The 15,985-nt window shown below is 39.4% G+C and overlaps 1 protein-coding gene across 2 annotated transcripts in view; it reads right to left on the reverse strand.

The window, feature by feature from the left end:
• Positions 1–2,161: 2,161 nt before the first annotated feature.
• Positions 2,162–15,985, reverse strand: part of LOC125240737 (protein Wnt-11-like) — a 52,962-nt gene continuing 39,138 nt past the window's right edge. The window contains exons 4-8 of one of the 2 annotated variants that reach the window (XM_048148785.1): positions 6,030–6,246; positions 5,507–5,782; positions 4,964–5,099; positions 4,594–4,847; positions 2,162–3,189 (exon numbers count right to left, since the gene is read on the reverse strand). In XM_048148785.1, coding sequence (XP_048004742.1) covers positions 3,012–3,189; positions 4,594–4,847; positions 4,964–5,099; positions 5,507–5,782; positions 6,030–6,246 — 1,061 coding nt within the window. In that variant the 3' untranslated portion in view covers positions 2,162–3,011. Of the gene's footprint in view, positions 3,190–4,593; positions 4,848–4,963; positions 5,127–5,506; positions 5,783–6,029; positions 6,247–15,985 lie in introns of both variants that reach the window. The other variant, XM_048148784.1, reaches the window with a different exon arrangement.

Below are 15,985 nucleotides of genomic sequence, written 5' to 3' on the forward strand. Positions count from 1 at the left end.
TATTAATTCCATATTAGCGAGTCGTTCAAATTCGTTTTGACAGTTCTTAAAAAGAAGCTGATTTGACTAGGAGGCAAGTAGCCTATATTTCTCAACATCTAAGATGACTGTCAACATTTTAGAAAATTACTTTAATAAGCATTATTCATTCCTATTTTAAGAGTTGAAAGTTGCCATGAGGCTGGTTTTAGTGATCCGCACGACCAATTTATATCAAGTGTATGCTGTGTATGTGGTCGTCCGCGCCGAATTGTACGCTTTACTCTAAAATGCCCCTGAACTTAAGAGGTAACAGGTCAATTACTCTGCAAGTCAAATGAAACAGTTTTAGTTATAGCTTCACTACTCAAAATTATATGAAATGCTTTTTGCCCACAAAGGGGTTTCAAAACTCTCCCATAAATGTCACGCTACTCCACTGAACAGGATATATTAATTTATTTAGGATTAATCTTTATAATTCCGTTCATTAAAAAGCCGACCGAGTTCGGGCCATGGTAAAATATCTTACCTCAAACAGAATTACTATGTTCTGTTCTCTATAGCTACCTAGCTACTCCGCCTTAGAAATTTTATTGGACGCATTAAGAGTAGATTGGAAAATGATGCTTGAGAACTTGTCAATTCACTCGTAACATTTTGAATGGGAAGTGATTTTACAAGAGTAGTAGGTAAGTAGTGGTTACACATATATCATAATATGCAATGGTAATTCAGGTTCAGTATAGAAAGACTTGAGGAGGGTAATGAAACAAAATATTCTAAGTACGAACTTTATTTACAACATTATCAGATTGGAAGTAAGAAATTGTTTTTTTAATGTGGTAAAATAAAAGCGATCATCGACGTTAAAGTTGAATCCTAGTTGAATTACGAGTAGCTAAGTTTAAATCATGGCCAAATCAATGAGTCAATAGTAAAGTAGGTGTGTCATTTTAAGCCTATATGACCCCCCATAAGTCAAGTTCCATGGCAAACGCAAGGAGAATGAATGAAGTCAAGTTCCATGAAATTTTGTAGCAACAAGCCTGCAGGGGATGAAAACTGGCCAGTGTACTTAACCATGGTCACATTTTTTACGCTTCGTCAACGTATCGTAGGTACACTAGATAATTTCCCTGTCGCCCTTCTGGAGTAGCGCAACAGAGCCAATCTGCTTTTTGATCGCCACATAGCGTCAGCGACTGTGGCAGGACGCCCAGATAGATCATTTTCAGACTTCACGTGAGCACTATTTATTACTTATTTAGTTTCTTTTGTTGAATACTTAACATAACATAGGTACTATTACATAATTATTATGAACTATGAATACAAAATGTATATTTCACATTGAAAACATGACTAGCGATTGTATTTTAAAAGTGATTGTTATTGCATAGGTACGTTTGCTACTAAATGTACGAACTAGCACTTAACAATAATCAATGTACGTGTAATCGGGTCGGGACTTTTGAAAGTTTAGGACATCTGTATTCACATAGATCATACATAGATACATAAAGGGAATAGTCCAACTAATTACTACGACAGTTTTCTTGTTAACTTGCTTATTTTTAATTGGCTGATTGATGCCGGTACAAATTTTAGATTGAGATATATAATGATGTTGATGGATTTTAAAGCTGATAATTACTGCCTTTCACATTATCCGATCCGATATCGGATGTAGGACTGATATCCCATATATTTCAGCCGCCATGTTTGATATTTTCCTTTGAAATCCTTCCAACATCCGATATCGGATCGGATAATGTGAAACTGAAAACTCACTTAGTTAATAATTACCGTAAAAGCCATATTTATAGCATAAAGTTAATACTAGTAAAACACTAACAATTCTTTATTGTCGATATATATCTATTGCCTAGCCTAACACTACAGAAGAGTTCAATAGTTATTTGTTATACAAGGGGGCAAAGTTGTATTTTAACGCCCAGTGTGGAATTGGAAAACGAGCAAGTGAAAGGATTCTATAGTTGAACTTGCGAGATTTTTAACACACGAGAAGTAAAATACATTTGCACCCGAGTGTAACACAAAACTTTTCCCCTCACTATAGCGAGGAAACTACAGCGCAAAAAATGCGTTTATCACTGCTTCCAGTAGTTTCACAGGTGGTAAATCATCTTTTTTATTAGATTCACCTATTTTTGTCAATTTTAAAGCAGTTAATTTGATTTTGTTCAAGGTCAAATTACTTTACCCACTAGTGGATAAAATGCGTTTTTACCCGCTGGTATTAAAGGACAAAACACGTGTTTCCGAGCTAGTGAGGGGAAAAGTTAATTTACTTACATCAAAACTATTTTAATTCTAAGTACAGCATATACTTTGCATCTATTTACGGTGTTGTTGCTACGTGGCTCCTACGCCAAAGTCATGGATACACTCTAGGCGACGAGTGTCGTGAGACACTTTCATTTTTGTCTCCTAGCGTTTCCCTGACTTTATACTCGAGTATTGTCTACGCCCCTATCATGTCTTATCATAACTCCGTTAGGTATCTACGTTAAAATATAAAATGTCTACTCCCTAATCATCTAACAATTTGTATATTACGACGTTTACTTTGAAAAGGTACTTAAATATTTGAGACGATGTAGAAATTTATAACAATTTTTCTGAAACATGACTAGCTAACATTTAGAAATATCAAATCATCTGTAGGTACTTGGAATTCTTTGGTAATTAGTATTCAAAGTATAACTAATAAAATATCTGTTAGTTTTATTATTTGCTTGAAGCAAGGTTTGACATCAGGGTTGGTAGGTTTTCGAATAATAGGAAGATGAACATATAACATAAATAATGTTATTTTAACAAAAAACAAACACAATACCAAAGAAAACTAAGAGATTGCAGTGCTCAGCAATATTTCCAGTAAGAAAATCCTTTATAATAGGTACCGATAAACTTAGAAATGTAGACATGGGAAAATAAATAGGTAACTCAACCCGACGCTTATGCTAATATACTGTCTGTTAACAGGAATGATATTCTTAAGGTGTTTAATTGCAATAGTGATCTTCCGAGGTGATGCGACAGAGCTGGCAGTCGACGCGGCAGCACCAGTGGTAGCGGCAGTGGCAGCGCTCGAGTCGGGTGGAGCGCACGGCCCGCCGCCCGCGCCCGCAGCACAGCCGCCCGCAGCCGCCTGCGGCGTTCCCCGCACTCGCGTTGCATCGTCTGTCAACCATTTATAAATTGATGGCTGACTAAAAGCCGGAGGCAATTTTTTGCTACAATTCAAATAGGCAACGTTGCAGGAATAGGAACAACAAAATATTGGGTTGGCACAAAAGTAATGAGACACTTGGTTTACGTTTTATATTTTTTATTATTATTACAATACAAAAAGCTTAGTCGATGATGTAATCACCATTAGCATCTATGACTTCTTGCCAACGATCCGGCAAAGTTTGGATGCCTTTCGTCCAGAACTCTGATGGCTGTGCCTCGAAAAAGTTGTTCAACTCCACCTGTACTGTACATCATGGAAATCATTGAATTGTTTACCCCGCAAATGTCGTTTCAGGGCTCTAAACAAATGAAAGTCTGATGGTGCGAGGTCTGGAGAATAAGGTGGGTGGGGTATCGTCTCCCAGCCCAAGTTCTGCAGCTGTTGGCAAACGGTAGATGCGACATGAGGTCGAGCGTTATCATGTAGTAAAATTACAGTGGCTCGTCTTCGTCGTTTTTTCTTGATAGCAGAAGATAGTTCGGTGAGCTGTGTTGAATATTTGTTAGCGTTTACAGTTTCATTGTGTTATTACACAATTGTGTTATGAAACAGCATGCCTTGCGAGTCCCAGAAACAACAAAGAAAAACTTTTAAGCGGTTCTTTTGACTCAGCTTCGGTTGAGTTGGTGGCGTTTCTTCTCGAGGCAGCTAAAAAGCACGACGTGTATCGTTCTCATAATAAATCCATGATTCATCTCCCGTAACCAGATCAGTCAAAAACTCTTTACGTCGGGGTCGCAGCAAAAGTGATTGACAGATGGCGACACGGACTGCACGACTGGCGTCGGTAAGGATGTGCGGTACCCATCGAGCCAAAACTTTTCGATACCCAAGCTCATGCAGATGGCATTCCACAGCGTGGTGACTGCAGTTAAGTGCTTCCGCTAATTCACGAGTAGTAGCATCAGGATTCGACTGTAGTTCGCGGCGTAAATCGTCATCATTGAATGCAGGTGGTCGCCCTGAGCTTGACTGACTTTCAAGGCTCCTGTCTCCTGATTTAAAACGGTCAAACCATCTGGACACCGTGGCATGGCTTGTACTTCCAGCGCCCAATGCAGTGTTGATATTGTCAGCCGCAGCCCGCGAACTGTGGCCTTGTGGCCTAACAAGTACTCGTATAAGTAAAGTGTTCGAACTTGTCGCTCGTCCATTTTATTTCAATCTAACTAAACCAATCACGAGGGCGGCTTTATATACCCTCACATTAGAAGTACCTAGAATGTTCTACAACATACTAGAATATTATCGAAAACAATTAACTTAAGAAAGGAAATGTATAGAGTTTTGTAGAGTGTGTCATTACTTTTGTGCCAACCCAATAGTAAAACTAGATAAAGTTGGCGTACCTTCCGTGTGTGCCAAGCGAACCGGCGGCAGGATCAGGCTCGCAGTAGTCCGGGCTGGGCGTGACGTAGCGGAGGCGCGGCTTGGTGCGGCGCGCACGGCGGCGCGGGCGCAGCGGGCCGGCGCGCGCCGCCTCGCCCGCTAGTGCGGCCGCCACGCGCGCCAGCGGCGGCAGCGCGCGCCAGCACGTGCGCACCGAGCACGAACCCGACACACCGTGGCACGTGCACTTAGTGCGCATGGCCAACGATACAGCCTGCATACAGAAAGCAATTGTTACAACAATACATAATACCATGCAGTGGTATACACAATTTATTATATGCCGTAGGTAAATGCACAGAAAATAAATATTGTTATTATATAAGGTACCTTTCTGCCAAAACGGACGTTGATGAGATTAGCGGAGGCGATGAACGGGCGCAGGCGCTGCAGTCGCGTGCGCAAGTCTACCTGCGGGTCGAAGCGCGGGTCGTCGGCGGCCATGCGGTACTCCAAGTTACGGTATCTGGAATTTCGGTCCTCAAAGTCGTATCTGAGAATGCCATTAAATATTTGTTAATAAATATTTGTGAGTTAAAAATTATTAAAAAAGTATTATTGCGTAGGTACATGCGACCTAAATCTTCGTTTTTCAGGCATAATTCTTTCGAAACTCGGCAGACTTTTTTGTAAGCAAATGCAACATGAAGGCGTCTTGTCTATTTCCACTGAGCTTTCTTCCTTTTTAGTACGGAACCCTAAAAAGAGTTAGTCGAAGCATCTTTAAAACCACCACCCACCACATTATGGTAGGTAGGTAGTGTAGGTACTTTGTGTTACTTTTTGAGTTGGCTCTTCTCAGTGAACTTACGCTAAACATTAATCGATGCGTTAACAGGTCGTTACTGAAAATCATGAAACCTTTATACAGACCTTGGTCTGAATCGTTTCCTTGTGGGCCTGCCTCTGCGGGGCGAGCGCGGCAGGCGCTTGCGCCCGCGGCGCCCCTTCTTCCGCGGGCGCGCTGTCACGCTTGCGTTGTCAGGCGCCGGCGCCGGCTGGTCGTCCACGAGGATCACCACGGGCGCTGGCGTGCTCGGCTCCGTCGTGGTCGGTAGTTCAGTGGTAGTCGTCTCCACTTCGATCAACTCTTCCAATTTACCATCGCGAACGTCTATTTCATGCATGTCTATGAATTGCTTCGCAAATCTGTAAATTCGAGTAAAATTGACCTCAAATAACGATTTTATAACGATATTCGTACCATTAAATACCGCTTCATTACGGTACGTGTATAATAAATAGAGAGCGGATTTCAAGTAGCGATTTAAATATTAATATGGATATGACTGTCATTATTTTTGTGAGTAAAAAATTTATAAATTATACCAGTCATATCCATATTAATCTTTAAATAGCTACTTGAAAATAAATCCAATTATTTAATGCAATTTACCTCTCAGCCCACTGAAAATTGTCTCCGCAGCCGCCCCACTTGAACCTCGCGTGCGGCTCAGCGGGCGTGACGTGCGCCTGCCGCGGCGGGCGGGGCGGCGCGCGCGGCGGCGCGGCGCACGAGCACGCGGGCAGCGCGCCCGCCGCGCACGCGCGCGCCACAGACCACGCCAGCGCCGCTGCGGACATAGCGTACACGTACGCTTGCTCGCGGGTTCCTGTACAATATTCGAACACAAAGGTTGGTTTAGACGAAGACTATTTTGAGCTACCTAAATGACGGCGCCAGTGTCTACCGAATGCACCCCAGTGATCAGTGTGCGTAGCCGAGTGCACAAACGCTCATGATAATATTTATCTCTTTGACGGGCAAGGCCAGTAGCCGGAAGTCATTTCTGCGACGCGAAACGCCGCAGAAATGTAGTCTGGCTCTGCCGCGCCAATACGCAAGAACGATAGAGAAAGATAGCTACGAAAGTAATATTATTGTGAGCGTTTTGTGAGCGTTTGTGCATTCGGCTACGCACACGCAGTAATTTTATAGTTTTATTTGTATGAAACTATTTAGGTAATTAGGTATTACTTCTGAACAAAAGCTATTAAATGCGAAATGCGTAATATTATTATTGATTGAATTGATTATAGTATTTACATGACAATTAGATGATAATATTTAATGTCCGTCCACATACCCCTTTCGCCTACGAGTTCCACGACTAACTACTTACATTACACCACTAATTTCCAGAGAGACCTCAAACAGAAAAAGCAAAGGACCGCACTTACACTGCCTACACTGGAATCAAGTCTTTGTAACTTTAATCATTCTAACTATTAGATATATTCCCAATTTAATTGTGGAATTTAAAACCTTGCTATAAGGCCTATTTATAGATATTACAAGTAGCAATAAGTACCTATGTAGTTACCTGTAACGTAACATATGTAGGTGTATGTATTTACCTAGATCAATAAAATCATGTTAGCCGCGCCATGTAACTAGTTGGGCATAGAGTCATAGACAATGCATGGTCATCCACTATTTAAAATCCTTTATTCTTAATTACAAGCATTCTAATCTTGATAGAGCCCGCACGCGCGTCGCCAGGCAGGCTAAACAATGGCAGCCGCCAGGCTTTATCACATGGCACATCAGCAGGATCGCGCGCGACTGCACCGCTGGGCTTATCGCGACCCACCCCCGCCCTCCGCCCGCGCCCTTGCGCTTGATTCATGCGTGTAATTAAATCTTTTGTCCGACTCGCTGTACCCCCACCCTCGCCGCTGATCGCTTTGTAAGGCGGACCTTTTATCGATAGCCTTCTTAATTCAACAGGCCAAAGATAACTCACAATATCGTTTTCCTTTTCAGCAGATAACTCAATCACTATTGTCCATCAGGCTTTACGGACTGATTGATTTGTCGTACTCGTACTTTTCTGCCATCGTGTTTCTTGTATGACAGAGAGCGGTAGATGGTTTAATTTCAGCGCTTAAGACATAAAATTCTTCATCCACTCGATAAGCTTGTTATATTATATGTAATTATATAGGAACTATAAGTATTAGGAGGTAGGAGCTCAACCGTTCACTGTTTGACAACTGTTTGATGTCATTTCCTCATTTCTTTGCACAATAATGTACCATGGACCTCAGTGGAATGACAACCTTCGCTTTGAATGATAGAAATAAATGTAGGTAATTAATTAATTATGTTTTTAACATACATTAATAATTATTAAATGCATACTTACTAACCCAATACGGAATACTCGTATACACGATTTAACCTAATAAATAAGTCTTCACGTTGTTAGGTTTAGTTAGTAGTCCATGTCAATTAATTTTCTTAAGTGGCGACCAAAAACAATGGTCTGTATACTCTGTATTTCGCAGTGGCATCCGGCAACGTCTGCCAACTGCACAATGTCGGCGACCGTGCTCAAACTAGAAAAACTTCGCCATTGTTCGCCTTCCTTCTTTCTGTTCTAAAAGTTCTTATTTGAATTGAAGCTGATTGATAGTGATAGTTGCTTGGAACCGAAGAAAGGCGGTTAAAAAAAAACATACTTGATAACCGTCCTTCTTGAGAGATATGAGGCGACGGTTAATAAAAATAGTATTTATCTGATTAAGTGTGTCACATCACAACCTTTACTAAAGCCTGACCAGAAATATATGACTACGCGCCATGTTGCGGATTTGAACTATTTTTAAGCGCCGCCTCAAATCTCTCAAAAGAAGATGGTTCTCAATTCGTCTGTATTTTTTAACCGCTTTCCAAATCTCAAAGGAAGGGGTTTTCAATTCGTCTGTATTTTTTTTTTTTATGTTTGTTCCTCGATATCTCCGTCGTTACTGGACCGATTTTGAAATTTTTTTTTGATTGAATGTATATGCATACAGATTGGTCCCATTTTTCTCAGAACCCAGTTCTGATGATGGGATCCTGGAGAAATCGAGGGAACTCCTGAAATCTGAATATGTTGATTTTTGTGTTTTTAAAAGAACAGCATGCATTTACGTACGGAACAGTAACATTTGGTGCAGTGGAACTCCTGATGATGGTCAGAATGGAACTCCTCAAATCTGAACGGCACACTTATAGTGACTTTGGTATTTTTATAAGAACAGCATGCACTTACGTCCAGAACAGTGACATTTGGTGCAGTGGAACTGCTGATGATGGTCAGAACGGAACTCCTCAAATCTGAACGGCACACTTATAGTGACTTTGGTATTTTTATAAGAACAGCATGCACTTACGTCCAGAACAGTGACATTCGCTGCAGTGGAACTGCTGATGAAGAGTGAGCCGCCCCTGGTTAGAGTTCCCTTCTGATAATCATTCTCATCTGTAAGTACTTCAGAATCATCCAGATTTCAAAATTGGTTCAGAAATGACGGAGATATCGAATAACAAACATTAAAAAATATACAGACGAATTGATAACATAATCCAACATTTGAAAGTATTTATCACCAGGGTGGCTAGCCGAATGGCACAATCGCTCACGAAACGCTCACGAAACGAAGCGCTAGTAGATATCTATCTCTATCGCGCTTGCGTATTGGCGCGACAGAGCCAGCGGCGTATCGCTTTCGTTTGGCGTCGGAGAAATGCCATTCGGCTACGGGGCCTGAACCCCAAAGGAAGGCGGTTTTTTTTTCTTAAAAATTATTTTTTGTTTTTTTTTTATTTTTTTTAATGTTTGTTCCTCGATATCTCCGTCGTTACTGGACCGATTTTGAAATATTTTTTTTGATTGAATGTATATGCATACAGATTGGTCCCATTTTTCTCAGAACCCAGTTTTGATGATGGGATCCTGGAGAAATCGAGGGAACTCCTTAAATCTGAAAGGCATACATATGGTGATTTTTGTATTTTTAAAGGAACAGCATGAACTTACGTACCAAATGTCACTGCGGGACAGTGACATTGATGATGGTCAGAACGGTCAAATCTGAACGGCACGCTTATAGTGACTTTGGTATTTTTATAAGAATAGCATGCCCTTACGTGAACTCCTGATGATGGTCAGAACGGAACTCCTCAAATCTGAACGGCACGCTTATAGTGACTTTGGTATTTTTATAAGAACAGCATGCACTTACGTCCAGAACAGTGACATTTGGTGCAGCGGAAGTGCTGATGATGGTCAGAACCGAACTCCTCAAATCTAAACGGCACGTTTATAGTGACTTTGGTGTTTTTATAAGAACAGCATGCACTTACGTCCAGAATAGTGACATTTGGTGCAGTGGAACTGTTGGTGATGGTCAGAACTGAAATACGTAATCCAACATTCGCAAGTAGCTTTCACCAGAACCCCAAAGGCGGCGGTTTTTTTTTCTTAACAAAAAAAATTTCATACTACCTACACTGAACTGTCAACCCATATTAATAATAATAAATACATCAGAATAACAGAGCCCTCATGACAATAGTCATATACCTATTTCAGGCTTTACTTCCTAATGTTATTTATTTTGACATGTGCCACTGCCATCTGACACTCAAATCAAAGATCAAATGTGTAAGTATTTCTTAAAACTGCTTTTAATGCTTTAATTATTAGATGGCAACACAAATGAATATACGTATAACGTTAAGGTTTGAGGAGTTTCCTCAATTCCTTATGAATCCGATTATATTATAAGAAATCGAAGCTTGACAATCTTTGACTTGAAAACTCAATATGCTTAACCAGTCCAGTAACGACGGAGATATCGAGGAACAAACATTAAAAAAAATAAAAAAAAAACAAAAAATAATTTTTAAGAAAAAAAAAAAACCGCCTTCCTTTGGGGTTCTGGTGATAAATACTTTCAAATGTTGGATTATGTTATCAGTTCGTCTGTATATTTTTTAATGTTTGTTATTCGATATCTCCGTCATTTCTGAACCAATTTTGAAATCTGGATGATTCTGAAGTACTTACAGATGAGAATGATTATCAGAAGGGAACTCTAACCAGGGGCGGCTCACTCTTCATCAGCAGTTCCACTGCACCGAATGTCACTGTTCTGGACGTAAGTGCATGCTGTTCTTATAAAAATACCAAAGTCACTATAAGTGTGCCGTTCAGATTTGAAGAGTTCCGTTCTGGCCATCATCAGCAGTTCCACTGCACTAAATGTCACTTTTCCGTACCTAAATGCATGCTGTTCCTTTAAAAACACAAAAATCATCATATGTATGCCTTTCAGATTCGAGGAGTTCCCTCGATTTCTCCAAGATCCCATCATCAGAACTGGGTTCTGAGAAAAATGGGACCAATCTGTATGCATATATATTCAATAAAAAAAAAATCAAAATCGGTCCAGTAACGACGGAGATTGTACCTAAACCTCCGCTCACCTTACTTATCTACTTACTTACTTGACTAACCAACATTATAGCTAACCCCCCTTTAAATATACCCCTTAAATTTGGCCTTGTGATCGTCTAGCGTGAATAAGTAGAACCCTTCGATGTGAACCGCGATAACCTAGATCCTTTAATGAGTATCAGCTGTATTTTTGACTAATATTTAAATTTTTATTTATTTATATTTTAAAGAAGAATAAAGGTTATTGTAGCATAATAACATAGTGTTATAGAAGAGTATTTTATCAGGTTTAGGCCTAGAAAGTTATATGTGAGAAAATTAATGACGTGATGAAGAAATTTTTAGTATAAAAGTTAGTGAGTGAAACATACATGAAATAAATATTAAAAAATATTTTGGTAATCATCCGCTACGCCTTATTAGTGGTCCCGGTTTGGGCAAGGGCTTGCGATTCGGTATGGGACCCCTGACCTGATCAAACCACTTTATCAGGATCCTAAGCAAGTAAGCCTGAAGGGCTATCTATCTACAAACTAACCCCCTTTTTGTTTTGTTTCTTGTCCCTAGCTAAACCCCCCGTTCCCCAATACTGCTAATAGACCATAACTTCTCGATCTTTCTAATGTTTTATCGAAACACCGAGCAGTTGCTAACTTTTATAAGAAATAAGTAAGTCAAACTTTTCTAAGCTTTAGACTTTCCATCAGCGGACGGCGCTCGCATGCCACTGGGCCCTATAACAAACAAAACCTTTTATTCCAAAGACAGTTTGTTTCCCTAGCCAATTTGATAGAATTTACCTTGAAAAACTAGTTAGCAACACTAAGTGTCCCGCAGCCACACCGAAAGATCAGAAATTGCTACCACAATTATTAATTTCACTCAAATAAATTAAGTAATAAGAGATTTTATAAATTACCAGTTTTACCACATATTTTAAGATAGTAAACACCACATTTAAAATCCATTTAACCCATATAAATAGTAGTAGTTAAATTATTTCTCCACAATACACGTTGACCAATTATATTCCAAGACCAATCATAAAAGAACTCTACTTTCATAGAAATAGTGTGTGACTTTACCCTAGTCCTATCGTTTTCCCTACTCTAGCATATCTGAAACACAGACCATCACTTACCATAGATCTAATGTTCAGAATATGCACAAGTGTATCCCTACCATAAGCTGTACAGTTCAGCCAGCGAAGCTGAGATAGGCAACCTATAGGCTTGAGTTCTGATCCCCCCCTCTGCTTTTGCCCGCGGGCTAGGGTAGCAGAGAGTAGATCGTCCTATCCGTGTATATATCCAGTATTCTAGTACACACCAGTACCAGCCACATGAGAGACCCAGCTGCGATCAACTTTACTTAGATGTGGATCGATCACAACCGAAATCCCCAGCAACCAACGCCAGCATGGACTAGAGCACCGAGTAAATAAATATATATAAATATAGGACCCCAGCCTCAAATACTGCCGACTTCAGTGAGCAAGGATTACTCCTAATGCCTTTCGTCAATCGTGAAAGTCCTCACTTCCATCTAACAGTTGGACTCTTTGAGACCGGTGAGAAAATACGCTTTTGTAAGTATAGAAAAGCGTCCAAGCCCTCCACTTGGAACAAAAAGACCCCTAAACGCCTCTTATTTGACACCGTAAGGGAAGAAGCGCCTAGCCGGACAACAGTCTGTCACAAACAATGATCTGGCTTATAACTTTCACAAAATAACCCCATAGAAAATTACTAAATTCAATTTTACTGACCAACTAAACAAACGAGTGAAGTTTCCTTTACGTGCTATAATCTAAGCTTAGTTTTGCAAGAATTACTCCCTACAAAACCAAACACAGACTTATCTCCAAGCACCAGCCATACATCGACCCAGTCTTTGTATTGCTTAACGGCACTCATGAAACAAAGCACAGAAAACTTCACTATACACATCAATTTAAATGTAACACTACACTATAAATAGAACACTAAAATAACCCCACAACTGACAGTAAAGCAATTCCACCATAGGTCTAAGTTCAACTGTACGACGATATTGTCCCCGCACAACCAAACAGAGACACAATTTCAAAGTTTACAATCACTTAGAATAATTTCCAAGTAAAAACAAACAGAGAAATAATAGCAGAACAACTTCACTCACCAGTATGACACACGAAAGCCAGAGACACTGTTAGTCTTGTGGATATTGTAAGAATGACGCGCGTCGGCTCGCTCCGACCCTTTTATAGATTCAAAAAGAGCGACAAAAGAGCGACAAAAAGGCGACAAAAGAGCTACAAAAGAGCGACAAAAAAGCGACAAAAGAGCGACAAAAGGGCTACAAACGAGCGACAAAAGAGCGACAAAAGGGCTACAAAAGAGCTACAAAAGAGCGACAAAAGAGCGACAAAAGGGCTACAAAAGGGCTACAAAAGAGCGACAAAAGAGCGACAAAAGGGTGACTGGCGACAAATAACAATGGATAGCCGCTAAATTACACTTATAAGAAAAAGGTCGTAACTGTTTTATTTACTAAGTCGTACGCCTTAGGCATTAATGTCCAAGACATCTCAGCACGTACGTTTTTGCTTCTCAATAGTAACATCTGCATGACTGCACGTGTTTTAGAGTGAGATGGAGATATCTTTTGTTGATTCCTAGTACGTAATGAAACATTTTATATTGTGGTAAATATAAATATGCAAATATTACTTTATCAAAGGTTTTTAACCAGTTTTGTAAATCAAATTTGAGGCAAAATATCATATTTGTTTCTAAATGCTACAATAAACACATCCAGAAAGTATACTACTTATCATTATCAATTTTTACGACCTATAATTGAAATCAAGATATAATATTGGAACGCTACTCAGTTGACAACTGTCAATGTCAGTATTTCATCCATGTGAACGTAGTTTGTTGATAAATATGTTTTTCCAATCTGTTTTGCATCGAATAACAGTGAATTTTATGAGTGAAGACGTGACTATACATGTGATAAAGCTTCACAGATATTATTTGTTAAAATATCCAATGAAATCCCAAAGAAAATATGCACCAAGAAAGTTGGTCAAGGAAAAGTTGATTCGCCGTAAGTTTTATATGTAATAACAAGTCCATTTCCTCGTCATAGACGCTTGTTCTGTTACAAGATATCGAGGAACAAACATTAAAAAAAATAAAAAAAAAAACATACAGACGACTTGATAACCGTCCTTCTTGAGAGATATGAGGCGACGGTTAAAAAAATAAGGTGAAGCATGTAGCGAAAAGCGCCTGTTTGTCTGGTCCTCGTCTAGTCTGTCTAGCGGATCGCTGGAAGTAAATGTAGGTATATATGAAAATAAGTACTAGATGTACTAGAACTAGAGGGAAAGTGGTGTTCAATTTTTATTATATACCTAACTTTACTCCTAATTTACTAAATTCCTAACTACACTACAACTACAGCCAATAAATAAATACATAGAAAAACCTGTAAAACGAGCAGTGAGACTATGGCGGCGGGAAGGTAATATTTTATAGGAATACTCGTACAGTTCGTACTATTAAAGTACGCCGAGGCATTTCGTGCCAGGGCGGAGTAAGGAAGGGATCGCGTGACGGGTTCATTTATTCAATAAGGTTCTTCTTTCAGTCCGGAATACTCGTAACGACGGCGATGTCAGCTTTCTCGCAAAAACGTCGACAAGTAGGTACACGTTGTTTCGCAAATCGCAACTCTTTAGATTTACCTATTCTTACAAAATATTATTTTATTGTATTTATTTATTTTTATGGCGATCCAACAGCTTTTACTATAATAATAGTAACTAAATAGTAACACAGAGCCATATAAGTAATAGCAGGTAATAGGGATTATTAGATTGTGCAACGTGGAGCGGAATTTAAATATTTGAAACGGGAGTAAGTGAAATCGCGAGGGCTGCCAAAGCAATTTTGTAAATACATGAGTTTTTAATATTCCTGACAGTTCAACATGTTTAAAAAAAAATGATACCTAGAGTTAATTATGTTGCACATTTACCTTGCAAGTGTGATGATCTGATCATAAGTTAAAAAAATAAACTGATGAAAAGTTGAAAACAATAATAATCCGTTCATCATTTATATTTTGGTTAAGAGGCGGTTGTCATTAATACTTTACTTAGGTACTTCCTGTAGTTACTGAGCCGGAACCTACACAATTTTGTTGCGTAGTTACATTTAAATAAATAAAGAACATCCGTATTTACGCTCTTTATTTAAATGCGCCATGGCACAAAGAACCTATGATAATGTTAAAATGAAAAAAAAAATGGCTAGAGTGTAATTAATAATCATGTTTGTGACACGTAAATAATAAGCGACGCCGACGGGCGCGGAACGAACGCTCTGAAAGAAGCGGGCGCTGCCGTTCCGTTGGCCGCCCCCGTACAATGCCGACACTGATTTAAAACAACTAGACCAAGTGCTTTTCTCTTATCATTCAAATTATTCTTGGGATTTATAGTCTTAGACATAATCTACACTACTATCAATGTGCATACTTAATTATAGCCCTATCTTTAAGTTATCTTTATACTTCATTGTCTTTAATCTAGGATTCGTCTCGGTTTATAAAGGTTGCAGGTTATGCGTGTTGTGTTGCTTAGAACTAAGATGTCTTTTACATGCGAGCTTGAAGATCTCTCCTGAAAATAAATGTGAATGTATAAGGCGTCTGCACCGTCGCGCGGGTGCACCGACGGCGCTGGTATCGGGTAGGTATTTAACAGCGCCCATACAATATGTCAGCAAAACGTTCTTTTAAAAAAGTCATGCTATTTTATTGATCTCAAAATAGCTGGGATCGATTTAATTGTATATCAATATAAGGCTTTTATAAACGGACTTTAACGATTAAGTCATGAGGTTTTCAGCCTCGATAGAAGAAAAAAAAATAGAATAAGTATCTATATGTTTTCAAAGCTTCTAGATTCCGCTTCACGAAATACTTAAGGTCAGTGTCGGGAAGACCGTCTACCCAGAAAGACCGTCTACTGAATATAACTTTTGTATTTACATATCTATCACTTCTTACACCTCCGAAGGTATAACAGTTTTTCATCCTTAATAGTCTTCGATAGATATCCCTAGGA

Source organism: Leguminivora glycinivorella, chromosome Z (assembly GCF_023078275.1).
Source record: "Leguminivora glycinivorella isolate SPB_JAAS2020 chromosome Z, LegGlyc_1.1, whole genome shotgun sequence".
Classification (NCBI taxonomy): domain Eukaryota; kingdom Metazoa; phylum Arthropoda; class Insecta; order Lepidoptera; family Tortricidae; genus Leguminivora; species Leguminivora glycinivorella.